The 18,527-nt window shown below is 51.6% G+C and overlaps 5 protein-coding genes across 6 annotated transcripts in view; 3 read left to right on the top strand and 2 right to left on the bottom strand.

Moving 5' to 3' along the window:
* LOC121469308 (feather beta keratin-like) overlaps positions 1 to 14,243 on the top strand; it is a 73,672-nt gene extending 59,429 nt beyond the window's left edge. Inside the window, exons 3-4 of one of the 2 annotated variants that reach the window (XM_072925093.1) lie at positions 13,310 to 13,548; positions 13,718 to 14,243. In XM_072925093.1, coding sequence (XP_072781194.1) covers positions 13,738 to 14,073 — 336 coding nt within the window. In that variant the 5' untranslated portion in view covers positions 13,310 to 13,548; positions 13,718 to 13,737 and the 3' untranslated portion in view covers positions 14,074 to 14,243. Of the gene's footprint in view, positions 1 to 13,309; positions 13,549 to 13,717 lie in introns of those variants that run through there. The other variant, XR_012054322.1, reaches the window with a different exon arrangement.
* On the bottom strand, positions 5,119 to 5,860 carry LOC100231709 (feather keratin B-4). The gene has a single exon (XM_041714264.2). It carries the CDS (start codon positions 5,846 to 5,848, stop codon positions 5,510 to 5,512), a length of 339 nt encoding a protein of 112 aa, XP_041570198.2. The 5' UTR covers positions 5,849 to 5,860; the 3' UTR covers positions 5,119 to 5,509.
* On the top strand, positions 7,887 to 8,248 carry LOC115494039 (feather keratin B-4-like). The gene has a single exon (XM_030266844.4). The coding sequence runs from the start codon at positions 7,887 to 7,889 to the stop codon at positions 8,223 to 8,225; it is 339 nt and encodes a 112-aa protein (XP_030122704.4). The 3' UTR covers positions 8,226 to 8,248.
* LOC100230988 (feather beta keratin-like) lies at positions 10,992 to 11,506 on the bottom strand. Its single transcript, XM_002188059.5, has one exon. It carries the CDS (start codon positions 11,504 to 11,506, stop codon positions 11,168 to 11,170), a length of 339 nt encoding a protein of 112 aa, XP_002188095.4. The 3' UTR covers positions 10,992 to 11,167.
* Positions 14,244 to 17,769: 3,526 nt separating the features above from the next.
* Positions 17,770 to 18,296, top strand: LOC140682491 (feather beta keratin-like). Its single transcript, XM_072925094.1, has one exon. The coding sequence runs from the start codon at positions 17,822 to 17,824 to the stop codon at positions 18,155 to 18,157; it is 336 nt and encodes a 111-aa protein (XP_072781195.1). The 5' UTR covers positions 17,770 to 17,821; the 3' UTR covers positions 18,158 to 18,296.
* The last annotated feature ends 231 nt before the right edge of the window (positions 18,297 to 18,527 follow it).

Genomic DNA, 18,527 nt, shown 5'->3' with positions numbered 1-18,527 from the left:
TAACATGGTCTCAAGGAACATCTGTATCTCTGAACTGCAGGCACGTGGGTTCAAAGGTGGTCTGATGAATGGATGAGGAGAGGACAGAGAGTGATGGTCAGTGGCTCTCTGTGCTGGTGGAGACCACTGACGAGGTCTCCAGGCCTCTGCCTTGGACTGGTGGTTTTGAATACCTTGATCAGGGAGATGAGCCGTGAGATTGAGACCACCCTCAGCATGTTTGCAGGTCCTGGGAAGCAGAGCAGTGCAGTTGACACAAGAACAATGAGGGATCCCATCAGGAGGGACACTGGAAAGGTTGAGAATATAAGAACCTCTTGTGGTTCAACAACTCCAAGTTCATGGTCCTGCACCTGGGCTGGGACAGTCCCAAACATGAGCACAACTTTGGAGAGGGAATCCTTAAGAGCAGTCCTACAGGGAATGACCTGAGGGTTCTGGTGGACCAAAATCTTAAAAGGAAACAGCAACCTGAATTTTCAGCCCAGGCCACCAACCATTTCCTGGGATGCATAGAAAGAAGTGTGGCCAGTAGGAATAGCTGGGGGTTAATTTGAGACACGAGAATGTCATTATTGTCACCAATAGGTGACAAAATAGGGACCAAAATAGGGACACCAATAGAGACCAAAAAATTCAAGAGACGGCCATGCATCCTTGCAGCAAAAGAACTTCTAGAAAAGGGTTTCTAGCAGATTGACAGTTCCTGTCTCCTCAGAGATAAGGATATCTGATATGGGGTGATGTGCTGAGCTTTACAGTGGAAGAAAGACATGGATTAAATGAAGCAAGAAAGTGCTTGAACAGCAAAAGTTTGGGGGGACCAAAGAATCCTCATTGTGATTGGAAATGGGAGATGTGTGAGGTTTATTTTTGCAAGAAGGGAAGAATGGACAAAGGAGATGCTGTGAGTGTTCCATGGCATGACCTCACTCATAACACCCCAATTCTTGTAGGCTTTGTTGTCATCTTTTACATGCCTGACAGAAAGCAATAATGTGGCCAATCCTTTGGCCTCTACTCCTCAAAATTAAAAACTGCCACAAAGGTCAGATGGACAGAACCTCTAGAGAAGGATGCAGGATCACAGAATTCCACAAAAACACACCGGTACCATGACAGAGGAGGAAATAGGATCACAATGACTGTCCAGTAGCAATTAGTGTTTTTTCCTAACAGGAACAAAATATTACAACTGACAGATATAAGTTATGAAAACATATGTCTTGAATGCAGAATATGCAAATTCACATCAGAAATCAGCCTGGGCAAAACGTGATCAAGCATCGTTGGTTACTTGTTTATTTGATTTCTTAAAGAGGTAAAGAAACACACTTTGAATGACAGAGTAAGTTTCCATGTAAAGTTGAGAAATCAAAATGGACCACACCATTGGAAAAAGTTAAACCTATGGAGGCTTTAATTTCTAGATCCTCTCTCTTGTTCCTACACAAGAAACAACTGTGTGGTGTCTCTTGCATCCATCAGGAAGAGCTCCCAGGCACTGGGACCTTTCCAAGGTGTTGCAGTGTGACCTCCCCAGGACATCAGCGGCTCCCTCAGCATTCCTGAGTGCAACACAATGACTGATGGACATCCAGTGGAGAAGAAGAATTCCAGTCTTTGCAAGGCACCCTCAAACCACAGGATGTGTCCCACAAAATTACCTTACTGATGACATTGCATTTCTGCTGGGCTCTGTTGTTTATTCAGCCCTCCCTGACTCACATCTAACAATCAAATCTTCCCAAATACAAACGCAATGAAGTTGCTGCCAAGGTCAGATGGAAATGGTTTCAAGATCATGACACAGAATTGCAGACATGGAGGAAAACACTCCCCAACTCATGACTCCCTAAGCTGTTCCAGGCAAGAGCTGTTGCCTGCAAAATGCCCCAAGGCCATGGGATAAAGCTGTCCCACCCCTTCAGACCAGCATAAAAGCCAGCCCAGTGCCTCTCTCCCTCACACACTTCTGACACTTTCTCCTCCTGCTCCTGCCAACAACCAGGTGAGCCTCAATCCCCTGACCCTCCTGCTCCTGCACCCCTGGCCCCTCTCTGCCATCACGCTCAGCCCCAACCTCAGCAGCCCCACAGCCCCACAACAGCCTCCACACTCCCTCATCCTGCCAACACCAGCTCTTACACCCCCACACCCCAATCCTACCTCACCCCCTCTCTTCCAGGCACCCTCCACACCACACCCATGGCCTGCAACACCCTCTGCCGACCCTGCGGACCCACCCCGCTGGCCAACAGCTGCAACGAGCCCTGTGCCCTGCAATGCCAGGATTCCCGCGTCATCATCGACCCTTCCCCTGTGCTGGTCACCCTGCCAGGACCCATCATGACCTCCTTCCCCCAGAACACCGCCGTCGGATCCACCTCCTCGGCTGCCGTGGGCACTGAGCTCAGTGTGCAGGGACAGCCCATCTCTGGTGGATTTGGTGGCTTTGGCTACGGCCTTGGCTACGGCCGTGGGTTTGGCTACGGGCTGGGAGGCCTGGGCTGCTATGGCAGAAGGGGCTGTGGCTACAACTGCTAAAGGGCCAGCCCAGGCTGCCTGCAAGCGTGGCTCATCCGCCTCCTCTTCTCCCTCTCCCTGCTCTGCCTTGCCCCTTTGGCTCTGTCCAGTCCCCTCTGCTGCAAATGCCTTCTCCCAGGCTGGAGGCCAATGGGCACCTCTGGTGTGCTCCCACTGTGGGGCTGGAAGTCCTTGCTGCTCTGAAAAAACCGTCTGCAAGGAACAGATTTTGGCTGATGGTCCCCCTCCTTGCACATCAGCCTGCTCTTTTCTACTGAGATGCTGATGATCTTTCATTCTTCTACCTCAATAAAGTTTTCTTGCATCATAGCCTCCGGTAACTCCTCATTCTTTCTTCTTCCCAGACATTTCCAGTCTCACTCAGCACTAAGCCGGGATTGTAGATATCAGTGGGGTTAAAAAGTGTACCAAGACCTCTTTTAGGATTTATTTTCCCAGTTCTACCACTCACTGGCATGCTTTGGTCTTCCAGTGCATCCCACAAACCTTTCTCTTTGTAGAACACAGGCCTGGATACACTAATGCAGGCACAAGTCCCTCCAGGTGGTTGCTTGCTTTGGGTGGACACCACTTGCTCCAGCCCATCATCATCTCCTCAGCCCACTAAGAGATCTGCTCCAGGAGGTCCATGTCTTTCTTATTATGGCCATGCATCCTTGCAGCAAAAGAACTTCTAGAAAAGGGTTTCTAGCAGACTGACACTTCCTGTCTCCTCAGAGATAAGGATATCTGATTTGGGTGATGTGCTGAGCTTTACAGTGGAAGAAAGACATGGATTTAATGAAGCAAGAAGAGTGTGGGAACAGCAAGAGTTTGAGGGGACCAAAGAATCCATGTTGTGATTAGAAATGGGAGGTGTGTGAGGTTTATTTATTATAGGAGCCCTACAGTTGAACACACAGTTCCAATCTTGCCAGAGATGGGTAAAAGCTGTGAATTCCCTGCTCACCTGCTACTCGCGCTGTGGGGATGAGCACAGGACACAGGAGGTTTCTGGTCTGCAAGTGCACATGGTCAGGGCATGTCCAATTCTTTATCCACCAACACCCCAAATCCTTCCCCCTTGAGACTGCTCTCAATCCCCTCCTCACCCAGCCTTTATCCTGCATGTTTGGGATTGTTTCAATCCAGGTGCAGCAGATTCTGCCCCTCAGCTCCTCTCTGGTGACAGGGGAGAACTCTTAATCTGTGAGTTATTGGGAATAAGGACGACAAGATCCTGGTTTGGAAGATCCGAAGCCCAGTCTTTGAGGATAATCTATGGCTGGAGGTTTGGGACAGCCTTGGCTGGTTATCCCGGGGCAATTTTTCAGGCAGCAGCTTTTGCCGGGCAGAGCCTGGCAAATCATAAGTGGGAGGGTTTTTCTTCCCACAACTTTGCATTGTCATGTCCTGCTCTTGAGGCCGTGTCCATCTGAATTTGGCAGCAGAATTGATGAGTTTGTATTGGCTCCAGCATTGCTGGATGAGGGAAGAAGGACTGATAACATGTACCTGGACTTGTGCACAGTCTTTGTTCCTCTGCCAGAAAACATCCTTGTCTCTAACCTGGAGAGATGTGGATGTTGGGTGGATGTGGATGTTGATGTTCATTTGGTTAGGAAGGAAATGGGTGGGATGGTCTCACTGAGAGAGTTATGAAGGACTCAATGGCTCCGTGTGTGTGTGGAGAACAGGGATGAGTGGTGAGCCTCAGAGACTCGTGTTCAACCATTATCACTTCGCATCTCTGTCAGGGCCATGGAGCGTACAGTTGTGTATCCCCAAAGATATAATGTGAATAACAGTCAGGTGAGTGGTGTGGTTGAATGTCTGGAAGGAGGGAATGGCATCCAGAAGGTTCTGGACAGCCTGGAGAGATGGGCTGCTGTGAAGCTCAAGAAGGTCAACAGGGCCAAGGGGAAGGTTTTGCACCTGGATTGGATCAATTTCAATAATGGATGTTGGATCAGTAATGAGCTAATTAACAGCATTCCTGAGGAGGGGCACTTGGAGTGTTGGTGGATGAAGAATTGGATGTGTCCTGGCCATGTGAATCAGCTGAGCAAAAGTCCCCCCATGTCCTGGGGTTATCACCCCACGGCCTGGGCAGCACATTCTGCCCTTCTGCTGCACTCTGATGAGGCTGGACTTGTGTGTCCCACTCCGAGGACACAAAAAAAGGGAAGACGTGGGCCTCCTCCAGCAGATCTGGGAATGGCTTTAGGAGATGATGAGGGTCTGGAGGAACTGGTGCCCAGCCAAAGTGAGCACACCAGCCAGGAGGGCCTTGTGGCAGTCACGGACAGACCTGCGATGGTGCATCCAGGCGTGTGATCAAGCATCGGAAAAGTTGCTGTGGGGCAAAGGAAGAGCAAAGTGTACCAGTGGGTAATGGAATTGGGGAAATAATTCCTAAAAGAGGTCTTGGAGCACTTTTCCAACAATCCCAACAGCCCCAAGAGCATTGGCTTAGTCTCAAAGTGTCTAAGGAGAAAAAAGAAGAGGGAGTCTCGTGAGGTTTTGATGCAGGAAAACTTTATTTATGTAGAACAGTGAAAACTCAGGAGCAGGCAGTGGAAGGGAGCTGGTCTGAGGTGCAAGCAGGGCGACCATCAGCCAAGGCCCCTTGCTTGTAGATGGTCTTGCCAGAGCATCAAGGCCTTCCTGCCCCACAGCAGAAGCAGCCAGGCAGAGGTGCCCAATGGTCGCTGGCTTGGGAGAAGGGATTTGTCCAGAGGGAGCTGGACAGAGCCGAAGGGGCGATGCAGAGCAGGGAGTGCGAGAAGAGCAGGAACAGAGATGGGCCATGTTTGCAGGCAGCCTGGGCTGTCCCCTTGGCTACTGCCTTGCTTGGTGGCCTGAGAACTGAAGCTGGAAGTGCTGAGCCAGTTTGAGAGACTTGGTCCAGAGATGTGTCCTCAATGCCTGAGATGTGTTCCAGGGAGTGGCTGGTTGGTGTCAGGGGTGGTGCTGAGGGCCCTTAGCAGGTGTAGCCATAGCCCCTCCTGCCATAGCAGCCCAGGCCTCCCAGCCCATAGCCAAACCCACGGCCGTAGCCAAGGCCGTAGCCAAAGCCACCAAATCCACCAGAGATGGGCTGTCCCTGCACACTGAGCTCAGTGCCCACGGCAGCCGAGGAGGTGGATCCGACGGCGGTGTTCTGGGGGAAGGAGGTCATGATGGGTCCTGGCAGGGTGACCAGCACAGGGGAAGGGTTGATGATGACGCGGGAATCCTGGCATTGCAGGGCACAGGGCTCGTTGCAGCTGTTGGCCAGCGGGGTGGGTCCGCAGGGCTGGCAGAGGGTGTTGCAGGCCATGGGTGTGGTGTGGAGAGTGCCTGGAAGAGAAGGGATGAGGCAGGAAAGGGGTGTGGGGTTGTGAGGGATGGTGATGCAGGAGGACGAGGCTGTGTGGAGGCTGTTTTGAGGCTGTGGAGAGGTGTGAGAGCTGCTGAAGCTGGGGCTGAGCGTGCTGGAAGAGAGAAGTCAGGGGTGCAGGAGCAGGAGGGTCAGGGGATTGAGGCTCACCTGGTTGTTGGTGCAGGAGCAGGAGGCGTCAGGAGAAGTGTGTGAGGGAGAGAGGCTCGGGCCTGGCTTTTATGCTGGTCCTGGATGGGGTGGGACAGCTTTGTCCCATGGCCTTGGGGTATTTTTAGGCAGGAGCACCTGCCTAGCCCAGCCTTGTGAGTCATGGGATGTGTTTTCCTTCCTGATATTCTGTGATTCCATGCCATCCCCTTGAGGCTGTGTCCATCTGACCTTGGCAGCGGCTTTTAAGTGTGAGCAATGCAGGCCAAGGGTTTGGTATTGTTTTGACTCAGGAATGTAGAAGATGCAAACAAAGCCAACAAGAATTTGGCTCTTTTCTCCTGTCTTCAAATGACCCCCAGCCATTCCTGTTGGCCACCCCTGTTTTCATGCGGCCCAGGATATGGTTGTTTTTCTGGGCTAAAAATTCACATTGCTGTGTCATTTCGGTCCACCAGAACCGGCATTTCTTCTCTGTGGAATTGCTCTCAAGGAGTTCCTCTCCAAAGGTGTGCTCATGTTTGGGACTGTCCCAACCCAGGTGCAGGACCTTGAACTTGGAGTTGTTGAACCACAAGAGGTTCTTATGTTCTCAACATTGCTAGTGTCCATCCTGATGGGATCACTCATTGATCTTGTATCAACTGCAGTGGTCTGCTTCCCGGCACCTGCAAACATGCTGAGGGTGGTCTCAATCTCACAGCTCATCTCCTTGATCAAGGTATTCAAAACCACCACTCCAAGGCAGAGGCCTGGAGACCTCATCACTGATCTCCACCCGCACAGAGAGCCACTGACCATCACTCTCTGTCCGCTCCTCATCCATTCATCAGACCACCTTTGAACCCACGTGCCTGCAGTTCAGAGATACAGATGTTACTTGAGACCGTGTTAAAGCCCTGACAGAAGTTCAGGATGACACCAGTTGCCCTTCCCTTGGCAACCAAATCATTCTAGCAGGGAAGGTCCTTGTAGTCTTGATGGAGCATAAGTGGATCACGAGGTGGACATGCACTCTTCAGAATAAAACTCTCCAGCAGTTACCAGGAGAAGTAACGTAGGAGAATAAATACAAGCAAGCTGAAGGAGTTGATGCTCCTGTCCCCCGCCACTGTTGGGGCTCTAGAGTGGAACAAGACATGGACATTGTTGACCAAGAGCAGTGCAAGGAGACCATGACAATGACAATATTGGGGTGTCCTCAAAATGTGGAGAAGCTGAAAGATCTGCGAGTTTCTTGAGATTGAAGGCAAGAATGCAAATGGGTCATGTCATCAATGTGGCATGACCTCACTGATGACACTCAGGTTCTCCTTAACTTTGGTTGAATCTTCTACATGTCTTGATAGATGTCACCAAAAAAACCCACACTGGTCTCTAACTCTTGAATTATGAGCTGCATGGACACAAACAGAAGAAGACATGACACTGCAGAACATCAGGAAGGAAAACACTCCCCAGCTCATGACTCACCAGGATGGGCCAGGCAAGAGCTGCTGCCTAAAAAATGCCCCAAGGCCATGGGACAACGCTGTCCTGCCCATCCAGAACCTGCATAAAAGCCAGCATGGAGCCTCTCCCCTTCACACACTTGTCCTGACGCCTTCTCCATCCTGCTCCTGCCAACAACCAGGTGAGCCTCAAGCCCCTGACCCTCCTGCTCCTGCACCCCTGGCCCCTCTCTGCCAGCACTCTCAGCCCCAGCTTCAGCAGCCCTCACACCTCTCCACAGCCCAAGAACAGCCTCCATACTCCCTCGCCTACCAGCTCCTCACCCCTGCCCTGCCTCTCACCCCTCTCTCTTCCAGGCACCCTCCACACCGCACCCATGGCCTGCAACACCCTCTGCCGACCCTGCGGACCCACCCCGCTGGCCAACAGCTGCAACGAGCCCTGTGCCCTGCAATGCCAGGATTCCCGCGTCATCATCAACCCTTCCCCTGTGCTGGTCACCCTGCCAGGACCCATCATGACCTCCTTCCCCCAGAACACCGCCGTCGGATCCACCTCCTCGGCTGCCGTGGGCACTGAGCTCAGTGTGCAGGGACAGCCCATCTCTGGTGGATTTGGTGGCTTTGGCTACGGCCTTGGCTACGGCCGTGGGTTTGGCTATGGGCTGGGAGGCCTGGGCTGCTACGGCAGAAGGGGCTATGGCTACAACTGCTAAGGGCCCCTCCTTGGCACCACTCCTGACACAACCACCCACTCCCTGGAACACATCTCAGGCATTGAGGACACATCTCTGAGCCAAGGCTCTCAAACTGGCTCAGCACTTCCAGCTTCAGTTCTCAGGCCACCAGCAAGGCAGTAGCCAAGGGGACAGCCCGGGCTGCCTGCAAACATGGCCCATCTCCGTTCCTGCTCTTCTCGCACTCCCTGCTCTGCGTCGTCCCTTCAGCTCTGTCCAGCTCCCTCTGGACAAATCCCTTCTCCCAAGCCAGCGACCATTGGGCACCTCTGCCTGGCTGCTTCCGCTGTGGGGCAGGAAGGCCTTGATGCTCTGGCCAGACCATCTACAAGCAAGGGGCCTTGGCTGATGGTCGCCCTGCTTGCACCTCAGACCAGCTCCCTCCCACTGGCTGCTCCTGAGTTTTCTCTGTTCTACCTCAATAAAGCTTTCTTGCATCATAACCTCACAAGACTCCCTCTTCTTTCTTCTCCTTAGACACTTTGAGACTAAGCCAATGCTCTTGGGGCTGTTGGGATTGTTGGAAAAGTGCTCCAAGACCTCTTTTAGGAATTATTTCCCCAATTCCATTACCCACTGGTACACTTTGCTCTTCCATTGCCCCACAGTAACTTTTCAGATGCTTGATCACATGCCTGGATGCACCAACGCAGGTCTGTCCGTGACTCTGCCACAAGGCCCTCCTGGCTGGTGTGCTCACTTTGGCTGGGCACCAGTTCCTCCAGACCCTCATCATCTCCTAAAGCCATTCCCAGATCTGCTGGAGGAGGCCCACGTCTTCCCTTTTTTTGTGTCCTTGGAGTGGGACACACAAATCCAGCCTCATCAGAGTGCAGCAGAAGGGCAGAATGTGCTGGCCAGGCCGTGGGGTGATAACCCCAGGACACGGGGGACTTTTGCTCAGCTCATTCACGTGGCCAGGACACATCCAATTCTTCATCCACCAACACTCCAAGTGCCTCTCCTCAGGAATGCTGTTAATTAGCTCATTACCTGTTACAGTGAGCTCATGGGCACTCTGTGCCCCCTTCCCCGGGACTCTGAGACTCTGATCAAGATAACCCTGGATCCCTCCTTCCTGCCTGAACAGGGTTGGTGGAGAGCCAGGGAAGCCCACCCTGTCCAAAGTCTATATAGACCCCTGACATTTCCTGTTCGGCCTCTTTTGCCCTGCTCTCCACAAGGACATCACAGAATAAAGAGAGCTGAACCAACAATCTCGGGGTAAGAGCCTCTTTTGGAAATCTTTGCCATCTCCTGATATTCCTCCCCTCACAGCCTCTGATCTCTGAGCTAGCCTGATTATTCAGGGGGCTGTGTGAGGGGGGGAAGGTCAATTACCCATCCAACATCCATTATTGGGATTGATCCAATGCAAGTGCAGGACTTTCCTCTTGGCCCTGTTGACCTTCTTGAGCTTCTCACCAGCCCATCTCCATAGCCTATCCAGAACCTTCTGGAAGCCATCCCTTCCCTCAGACCATAAACCACACCCCTCACTTTGGCGTTATCCCCAGTGTTGCCATGGGGACACTTAAACCCACTCACCATATCCCTGACAAAGATGGGAAGTTACAATGGTTCCAATGTGAATCCCTGTTGGTCATCACCAATCCTTGTTCTCCACTCTGGGACATGGAGCCAGTGACCACAACTTTTGAGTGAGACCATCCTGCTCCAGCTAGAGGTCCAACCATCAACTCCAGCTTAGAGACAAGGATGTTGTGTGACACAGGAACAAAAGTTTTGCACAAATCCGGGTGGAGGATACTGGTCCACCTTCCCTCATCCCATTGTGGAACCAATACCAAACCATTAAAGTTATCACCAAGGTCAGATGGACATGGCCTCAAGAGCAGAACGTGGAATTTCAGAGCATTTTAAAGAAAACATGCGCAACCTCATGACTCACCAAGCCGTGCCAGGCAACAACTTCTGCCTGGAAAATGTCCCAGTGTCATGGGCCAAGGCTGTCCCAATCCTTCACCCATGGATCATCCTCAATGCCATACTCTTGACCTTCTCCAGCAGAGTCTTGTTTTCCTTGTTCCCAGTAACCCAGAGATTAAAAGTTCTCCAATATCACCAGAGCAGAGGAGCAGAACCTGCCGCACCTGGATTGGAGCAATCCCAAACAAGCAGGATAAAGGCTGGGCGAGGAGGGGATTGAGAGCAGGCCCAAGGAGGAGCACTTGGCTTGTTGGTGAGTGAAAAACTGGCTATTGGATGGGATGTGCCCCAGCCATGTGCAGTCACTGACCAGAAATCCCCCAGTGTCCTGTGCTCATCCCCACAGCGTGAGCAGCACAAGAGAATGGGGGAATCTCAGCTTCTGCTCTCCTGTACTAAAATCAGAGTTCTGTGCTGAACTCTGAGCCCACAGAGACAAGGAAGACGTGGACCTGCTTCGTAGGGTCTGTAGAAGGGCATGAAAGAGGATGAGGGACAGAAGCAATTGCTCTCCAGCAAAAGTGAACACACCACCCAGAGAGGCTTGGGCCAGAGGCAGGGATAGATCTGTCTTAGTGTATCCAAGTCTGGGATTTAGTAGCTGAAGGATTTGTGGGATGCACTGGAAGAGTAAAGTGTGCCAGTGGGGAGTAGAACTGGGAAATAAACAATAAAAGAGGTCTTGGAGCACTCTTTCACCCACCCCTAGTGGACTCTGAAAGCCTGGCTGAGAGCTGAGTGAGACTGGAAGGGTCTTGGGATCAGAAAGAAGAAGGACTCGTGATGCAGGAAAAATTTGTGATACAGGAAAACTTTATTGAGGTAGAAGACTGAAAGGCCATAAGCAACAAATTAAAGGCTGAAAGGCCAGGCTGAAGTGCAAGTAGGATGACCAGCCAAAGCCCATTGCATGGAGAAGGCTTTGACACATCATCAGTGCCTTCCTGCCCCACATGGTGTGCTGGGGGCCCTCAGCAGTTGTAGCCATAGCCTCTTCTGCCATAGCAGCCCAGGCCTCCCAACCCATAGCCAAACCCACGGCCGTAGCCAAGGCCGTAGCCAAAGCCACCAAATCCACCAGAGATGGGCTGTCCCTGCACACTGAGCTCAGTGCCCACGGCAGCCGAGGAGGTGGATCCGACGGCGGTGTTCTGGGGGAAGGAGGTCATGATGGGTCCTGGCAGGGTGACCAGCACAGGGGAAGGGTCGATGATGACGCGGGAATCCTGGCACTGCAGGGCACAGGGCTCGTTGCAGCTGTTGGCCAGCGGGGTGGGTCCGCAGGGCTGGCAGAGGGTGTTGCAGGCCATGGGTGTGGAGTGGAGGGTGCCTGGAAGAAAGAGGGGTGTGAGGCAGGGCAGGCGTGTGGGAGTGCAAAAGGCAGTGATGCAGGGGAGTGAGGGAGTGTGGAGGGTGTTGTGGGGCTGTGGGGAGGTGTGGGGGCTGCTGAAGCTGGGGCTGAGCGTGCTGGAAGAGAGAAGTCAGGGGTGCAGGAGCAGGAGGGTCAGGGGCATGATGCTCACCTTGTTGTCTGCAGGAGCAGCAGGAGAAGGTGTCAGGAGAAGTGTGTGAGGGACAGAGGCTCTGTCCTGGCTTTTATGCTGGTCCTGTATGGGAGGGACAGACTCGTCCCATGGCCTTGGGGCACTTTTTAGGCAGCAGATCTCGCCTGGCCCAGCCTGGTGAGTCATGAGGTGGGGAGTGTTCTCTTTCATCCATTTCTGCAATTCCATATCTTGCTCTTGAGGCCCTGTCCGTCTGACCTTGGTGGCAGCTTCTAATTGGGAGTTGATCTTTGGGAGGATTTGACTGTTCAGTGTGTGTCAGGGAGGGGTGAATACAGAAGCAGCACCCAGGAAAGGTGCAATGTCATCATGTGGTCGTTTTGTGGCAGTTGTCTTCTGTGGTTTGTGAGTGCTTTGTGAAGACTGGGACTCTGTTTTGGGCCACTGGATGTCCATCAGTCCTTGTGCTGCACCCAGGAATGCTGAGGGAGCTGCTGATATCTTGGGGAGGTCACTCTGCAATAACTTGGAAAGGTCACAGTGCCTGAGAGCCCTTCCTGGCAGAGGAAAGAGAGCACCTTTCTTTTGTGTTTTAAATTATATCAAGAAAGAAGATCTGGAAAACAAGAGCCAGTTCAGGGCTGAACTTGCTCCAGTCTACTTGTATTTTGAAATTTACACAATTTGCATGACAATATATTCTGTCATTTAGAATGTATTCCTTGACCTCATTCAGGAATCCAATAAAGAACAAACAGGGCCTGATCCCTTTTCTCTCAGTCTGGCCTGTGACATCGATTCCTTTTTTCCGCATTCAAGCCACAAGTCTTCAGAACTTGTAATTAGTAAGTCTTAATGGGTTGTTCCTGTGAGCAAAACCCAATAATTACTAACGGACAGCCAGTAAGCTCCTCTTTCCTTCTGTGTCATGGAGCAGTTGTTCCTCTGTGGAATTGTGCAATTTCATGTTCTGCTCCTGAGGCCATCTCCATCTAAGCTTGGCGGCAGGTTTTAGTTGCAAGAATTGGAGACCAAGGTGTTGTTGTTGATTGTGCATGTCTTGACACGTAGAAGACTCAACCCCAGCTTAGGATCCTGATTTGGGGTGTCATCACTGAGGTCATTCAATGGCACATTGACATGGCATATTGTCCCATTTGCATTCTTGCCTCCAGACTGAAAAAAAATCCAGCTCTCTCAGCTTCTCCACATCTTAAGGATCCTCCACTCCCATCTGTTTCATGGTTTCCCTGCTCTGCTCTTGGCCAACCATGTCCATGGCCTTATTCCACTGAGGAGCCCAGTGTGGAACAGGAGGATCAAATCCCTCAACTCGCTTGTATTTCTTTTCCTAACCCTGTCCCGATAACTGCTGGAGATTTTCATAGCCAAGGGTATATGGCCACCTCATTACTCATTTATGGAATTTCAGTCCAGAGCAGCGACCATATCCCAGGCTGCAGAGTAGGTTGGGCCAGAAGGAATTGCTGGGGGTTAGCTGAAGACATGAAACAACACCCAAATTCCTGTAGGCTTTGTTTGTCCCCACTACATTCAAAACAAAACCAGTACCAATCCCTCGGCCTTTTTTTCTCCCAACTGGTCAAGGTTAAATGGACACGGACTCAGGGGAAGGACACAGAAGGATGCAGAACATAAGGAAAGAAAATATTCCCCACTTCATGACTCATCAGGCTGGGCCAGCCAAGGACTGCTGACTTCAAAATTCCCCAAGATCAGGGGACAAGGCTGTCCCGCCCCTCCAGGACCAGTATAAAAGCCAACCAAGCGCATCTCTGTCTCAGACTCTTCTCACACCTTCTCCTTCTGCTCTTGCTGACAACAAGGTGAGTCTCAAGTCCCTGACCCTCCTGCTCCCGCACCCTCTCTTCCAGCATGCTCAGCTTCAGCCTCAGCAGCCCTCACGCCTCCTCACAGCCCCACAACACCCTCCACACTCCATCACCCTCCTGCCTCTCACATCCCAATATTCCTGCCTCATCCCTTCTCTTCCAGGCACCCTCCACACCACACCCATGGCCTGCAACACCCTCTGCCAGCCCTGCGGACCCACCCCGCTGGCCAACAGCTGCAACGAGCCCTGTGCCCTGCAATGCCAGGATTCCCGCGTCATCATCGACCCTTCCCCTGTGCTGGTCACCCTGCCAGGACCCATCATGACCTCCTTCCCCCAGAACACCGCTGTCGGATCCACCTCCTCGGCTGCTGTCGGTAGCGAACTCAACGCCCAGGGACAGCCCATCTCTGGTGGATTTGGCTTTGGCTACGGCCTTGGCTACGGCCGTGGCTTTGGCTACGGGCTGGGAGGCCTGGGCTGCTATGGCAGAAGGGGCTATGGCTACATCTGCTAAGAACCCTCATCAGCACTCCAGACATCACCAGCTCAGGACTCCACAACCACTCTTGCAAGCCAACCTCGTCAGGTGATGGTCGCTGTACTTGCCCCTTACACTGGATTCCTTCCACTTTTTTCTCCCGCCTCTTCATTCTTTTCCCTAAATAAACTTTTCCTGCATCAAAACCTGAGATGCCTCATGTTCTTTCTTAATTCCAGTGGTGTCACATCCTCACTGAGTACATTCCACAGCTCAACATTGGGGTACATGGAATAGACCAAAACCACCTTCTCTCACAAATATGTCAAAATAACCAATAACAGCATGGGAAGCGAAGGAGAGAACACCTTGCAGAATCTGTCACACATGTCTTAGCTGATACACCAAAGCCTTGGACACATCAATGCTCTCCTGAGTACATGCCAGCACACACTTGAAAAACACTCTTACCAGGAGGTCTCTTGAACCCTTCCAGCAAACTGAGGAACTACATCAACCACTCTGGCAGGAAATCCAGAGTGGAAGTGCTTCAACTCCCCTGCTCAAGCAGAGTCAGCAAGAGCCGAATTTCCAGCACCGTGGACAGTTCAGTGTTCGCCCTCTCAGTACAGACACTCCAACACCTCTTCCACTCCGTGGCCACCCTCACAATGAAAGATTCTTGTATTCTTTGCCCAGGGAATTCGGTTTGTTTTCACTTGTGCTTTTGCTCTCTTGCTGCACGTGAGCACTGCTGTGAACAGCCAGACTCCTTCATTTCCTGCCATCACTGATTTGCACACACTAATGACACCGCCCATCCATCCTTGTCCCCTGTGAGTCCCAGCTTGGATTATCCTCTAGGAATAATCCTTTGGAATCTTCTTGTCCTGAACTGGTCTGGATTCACTAAATGTACTTCATTATCACACTGGGGAGCCCAGGACTGCCCACAACACCTCACATGGGACCTCACCAGTGCTGAGCACACAGCTCACTTCTCCCTGCTTGGTCATACACTTTTCCCAATCCTAACCTGGAAACTTGTGTTCCCTTTTCCCACACAGGGACACCGGCTGCTCCATTCCTTCTCAACCACAACCACAAAACAAAGGCTTTTTCATAGAAGAAAACAATTGTTCCAACTGATACCCAGGCATTCCTTCTTGCCTGGGATGACTCCTCCCAGCAAACAGCCCTTGACAGAACCCCATTCTGCCCTGACAGAACCCCATAAGACATCCAACACCTGTCGGAATCCATGGGTATTGATAATTCTGAGATTGTATAAAGTCTCTGTCTTTCTGCCCTGTTGCCAAAGCAGAAGCCATAATTAGTCTGTGCTGGTTCCAAGGTTGTTTATTCTGTTTATTTCTAACATGTTCTGCTGCCCTGCCGCAGCTCTGTCCTGCAGGGCAGCGTGTGGGGCTCTGCCCTCAGTGGGATGTTACAAACATTATATACCAGAAACTACGTGTGCTATATATACAATAATGTGCCAATATCTGTCATCTACGTTGAAAAGCGTGTCCTCAGCCTAAACCAACAGAAAAATTCCAACACTACAGTGAAACATGGAGGGCATTAAGAAGGAGAAAAAGGACAAGACACACCAAATTTCCTCCATCTTGTCCCCTTTGGACCCCTAATCTAGAATCCTAAAATTTTACTTTTGCACCCGTACCACACTTAATTATTACTTATATCAAACACTCAGAGCTTGTAATTCATTCTGTAACACTGAAAACTCTTTTCCATGGACAGAGATCACAGACAGTGTCTCTCGGGGCTCTGTACAGAGGGGTTCCTGACCCCCTGCCGGGGTCCCAGGCCCTCCAGGGCAGCCAGAGGGAAGCCCTGGATTCCCACAAACACCTGTCAGGTTTTCTGTGTTGGCCCAATGGATCCAACTCCTGGGCTACAGCACTGGGGGCTTGCTGCCATCTGGACTTTGGGACACTGACCACAAGCCTCCAGGTCCAGCCCTTCAGACCTTTCTCACACATCCACGCTGGGCACTGACACAACCTGGACTTGCCTGGGCTGTTTTTGAGGATCATGCAATGCTCACCGCCAACAATCCTAGGCAGACTCCAAACCTCCTTCTGACAATCACAGGTGACCTCGTGTTTTGGCACACAGCCCATGTGAAAATCCAAAAGGCCCCAGATATCAAAAGCTTAAAAATAAGAGGAGCACCAAGATACCCACAGAGCACAGTCAGCGGGAAAGATCAGGTCTAGTGTTAAGGCTTAGCCAGGTGGGATCAATGGGGAGAGGGATGAAATGTGAGGGAAGGGGCAACACCTCCAGCTGCAAATTCCAGAGCAGCCTGACAGGGAGGGGAGGGAATGGGGCCCCTCTTCAAAACACATCCACAAACCACAGCACATGAATGTCATGCAGTGACCTGGCTGATGACACCCCACTGCTCCAATGCTTTGGTTATTTACTCTGCCCTCCCTGACAAGAACCTTCCATGCACATCCTCCCAAATACTCACTCACACTTAAGAGTATCTGCCAAGGTGAGAAGGAAAAGGAGTCAAGAGCAGGACGTGGGATCATAGAATTCCATAAAGAAATACCCATATCATGACAGAAAGGGAAAAATTAGTTTGCTGATTACCAGTTAGTACTTACTGGTTTTTGCTCACAGGAACGAAATACAAAGACTTACAAGTTATACCTCATGCCTTGAATGTGGAATAAGTGAAGTCATACCACAGAACAACCTGGGGAAAAAAGTGATCAGGTCAGGTTTACTGATTGTTTTTTTTTTTTTAATTTCTGAATGAGGTCAAGAAATAGTTTTTAGTTGTCTGAGCACATTGTCATGTAAAGTTGAGAATTCCAAATGGACCTGAACAATTGAACATTTCTGAATGAGGTCAAGAAATAGTTTTTAGTTGTCTGAGCACATTGTCATGTAAAGCTGAGAATTCCAAATGGACCTGAAAAATGGAACAATTTCAGCCTGAACAGCCTTGCATTTTCCAGATGCTGTCACTTCATCTCACTGAAGACACAAGAGGATGAGCTCCCTTTCATCTATCAGAAATGGCTCCTAGGTATGAGGACCTTTCCAAGCTCTGGCAGAGGGACCTCCCCAGGACATCAGCAGCTTCCTCAGCATTCCTGGGTGCAACACAGTGACTGATGGGCATCCAGCAGCACAGAATAGGGGCCCAGTCATCAGAAGGAAGCCACAAACCACAGCACATCAGAGCCACAAAATTACCTTACCTGATGACATTGCAGTTCTCTGGAGTTCTGGTTGTATATTCATTCTTCGCTGACACACACTCAACAATCAAATCTTCCCAAATACCAACTCTCCCTTTAAGCAGCCACCAAGGTCAGATGGACACAGCCTCAAGGGAAGGACACAGAATTGCAGAATCGCAAAAAGGAAAACACTCCCCACCTCAGGACTCAGCAGGCAAGAGCTGCTGCCTGCAAAATGCCCCGAGGACAAGAGACGAGGCCGTCCCGCCCCTCCAGGACCAGCATAAAAGCCGGCCCAGAGCCTCTCTCCCTCACACAGTTTTCCTGACACCTTCTCCTCCTGCTCCTGCCAACAACCAGGTGAGTCTCAATCCCCTGACCCTCCTGCTCCCACTCCTGCTCCCCTGGCCCCTCTCTTCCAGCTCAGCCCCAGCCTCAACAGCCCACAAACCTCCCCACAGCCCCACAACAGCCTCCACACTCCCTCACCCCTCATAGCCCCACACCTCTGCCCTGCTTCTTTCTCCCTTCTTCCAGGCACCCTCCACTCCACACCCATGGCCTGCAACACCCTCTGCCGACCCTGCGGACCCACCCCGCTGGCCAACAGCTGCAACGAGCCCTGTGCCCTGCAATGCCAGGATTCCCGCGTCATCATCGACCCTTCCCCTGTGCTGGTCACCCTGCCAGGACCCATCATGACCTCCTTCCCCCAGAACACCGCCGTCGGATCCACCTCCTCGGCTGCCGTGGGCACTGAGCTCAGTGTGCAGGGACAGCCCATCTCTGGTGGATTTGGCGGCTTTGGCTATGGCCTTGGCTACGGCCGTGGGTTTGGCTACGGGCTGGGAGGCCTGGGCTGCTATGGCAGAAGGGGTGGCTACATCTGCTAAGGACTGGTTCACCACCTTGGGGCTCTGGCAACAGCTCCTGCAAGCAAAGCACCGTGGCTGATGGTTGCCCTACTTGCGACTTGCGCTGGATGCCTTCCATCTTTTCCTCCTCTGTCTTCAGTCTTTCATCTCAATAAAGTTTTCCTGCATCAAGCCTGACATGTCTTCTCTTCTGTTTGATTTCAAATTGTCTCACATCCTCACCCAGCACAGTTTGAGGCCTTAACAGGTCATTGACATAGGCAGAAAAAGGGCTGGAACACCTTTCCTAGGATATATGTCCCCACCAGTAATCACAGGAATTGCACAGGAAGCAGGGTGGAAGTGTGACCTTAGAGAATGTGTCACAAGTCCATCACCTGCTACACCT

This window comes from Taeniopygia guttata, chromosome 2, assembly GCF_048771995.1.
Source record: "Taeniopygia guttata chromosome 2, bTaeGut7.mat, whole genome shotgun sequence".
NCBI classification, from domain to species: domain Eukaryota; kingdom Metazoa; phylum Chordata; class Aves; order Passeriformes; family Estrildidae; genus Taeniopygia; species Taeniopygia guttata.
The sequence above is the reverse complement of the archived record's forward strand: the minus strand, read 5'-3'. Positions and strand labels throughout refer to the sequence as shown.

Coding starts and splice junctions, on each gene's coding strand:
- LOC115494039 (XM_030266844.4), top strand. CDS start 7,887: ATGGCCTGCAACACCCTCTGCCGACCCTGCGGACCCACCCCGCTGGCC.
- LOC140682491 (XM_072925094.1), top strand. CDS start 17,822: ATGGCCTGCAACACCCTCTGCCGACCCTGCGGACCCACCCCGCTGGCC.
- LOC100231709 (XM_041714264.2), bottom strand. CDS start 5,848: ATGGCCTGCAACACCCTCTGCCAGCCCTGCGGACCCACCCCGCTGGCC.
- LOC100230988 (XM_002188059.5), bottom strand. CDS start 11,506: ATGGCCTGCAACACCCTCTGCCAGCCCTGCGGACCCACCCCGCTGGCC.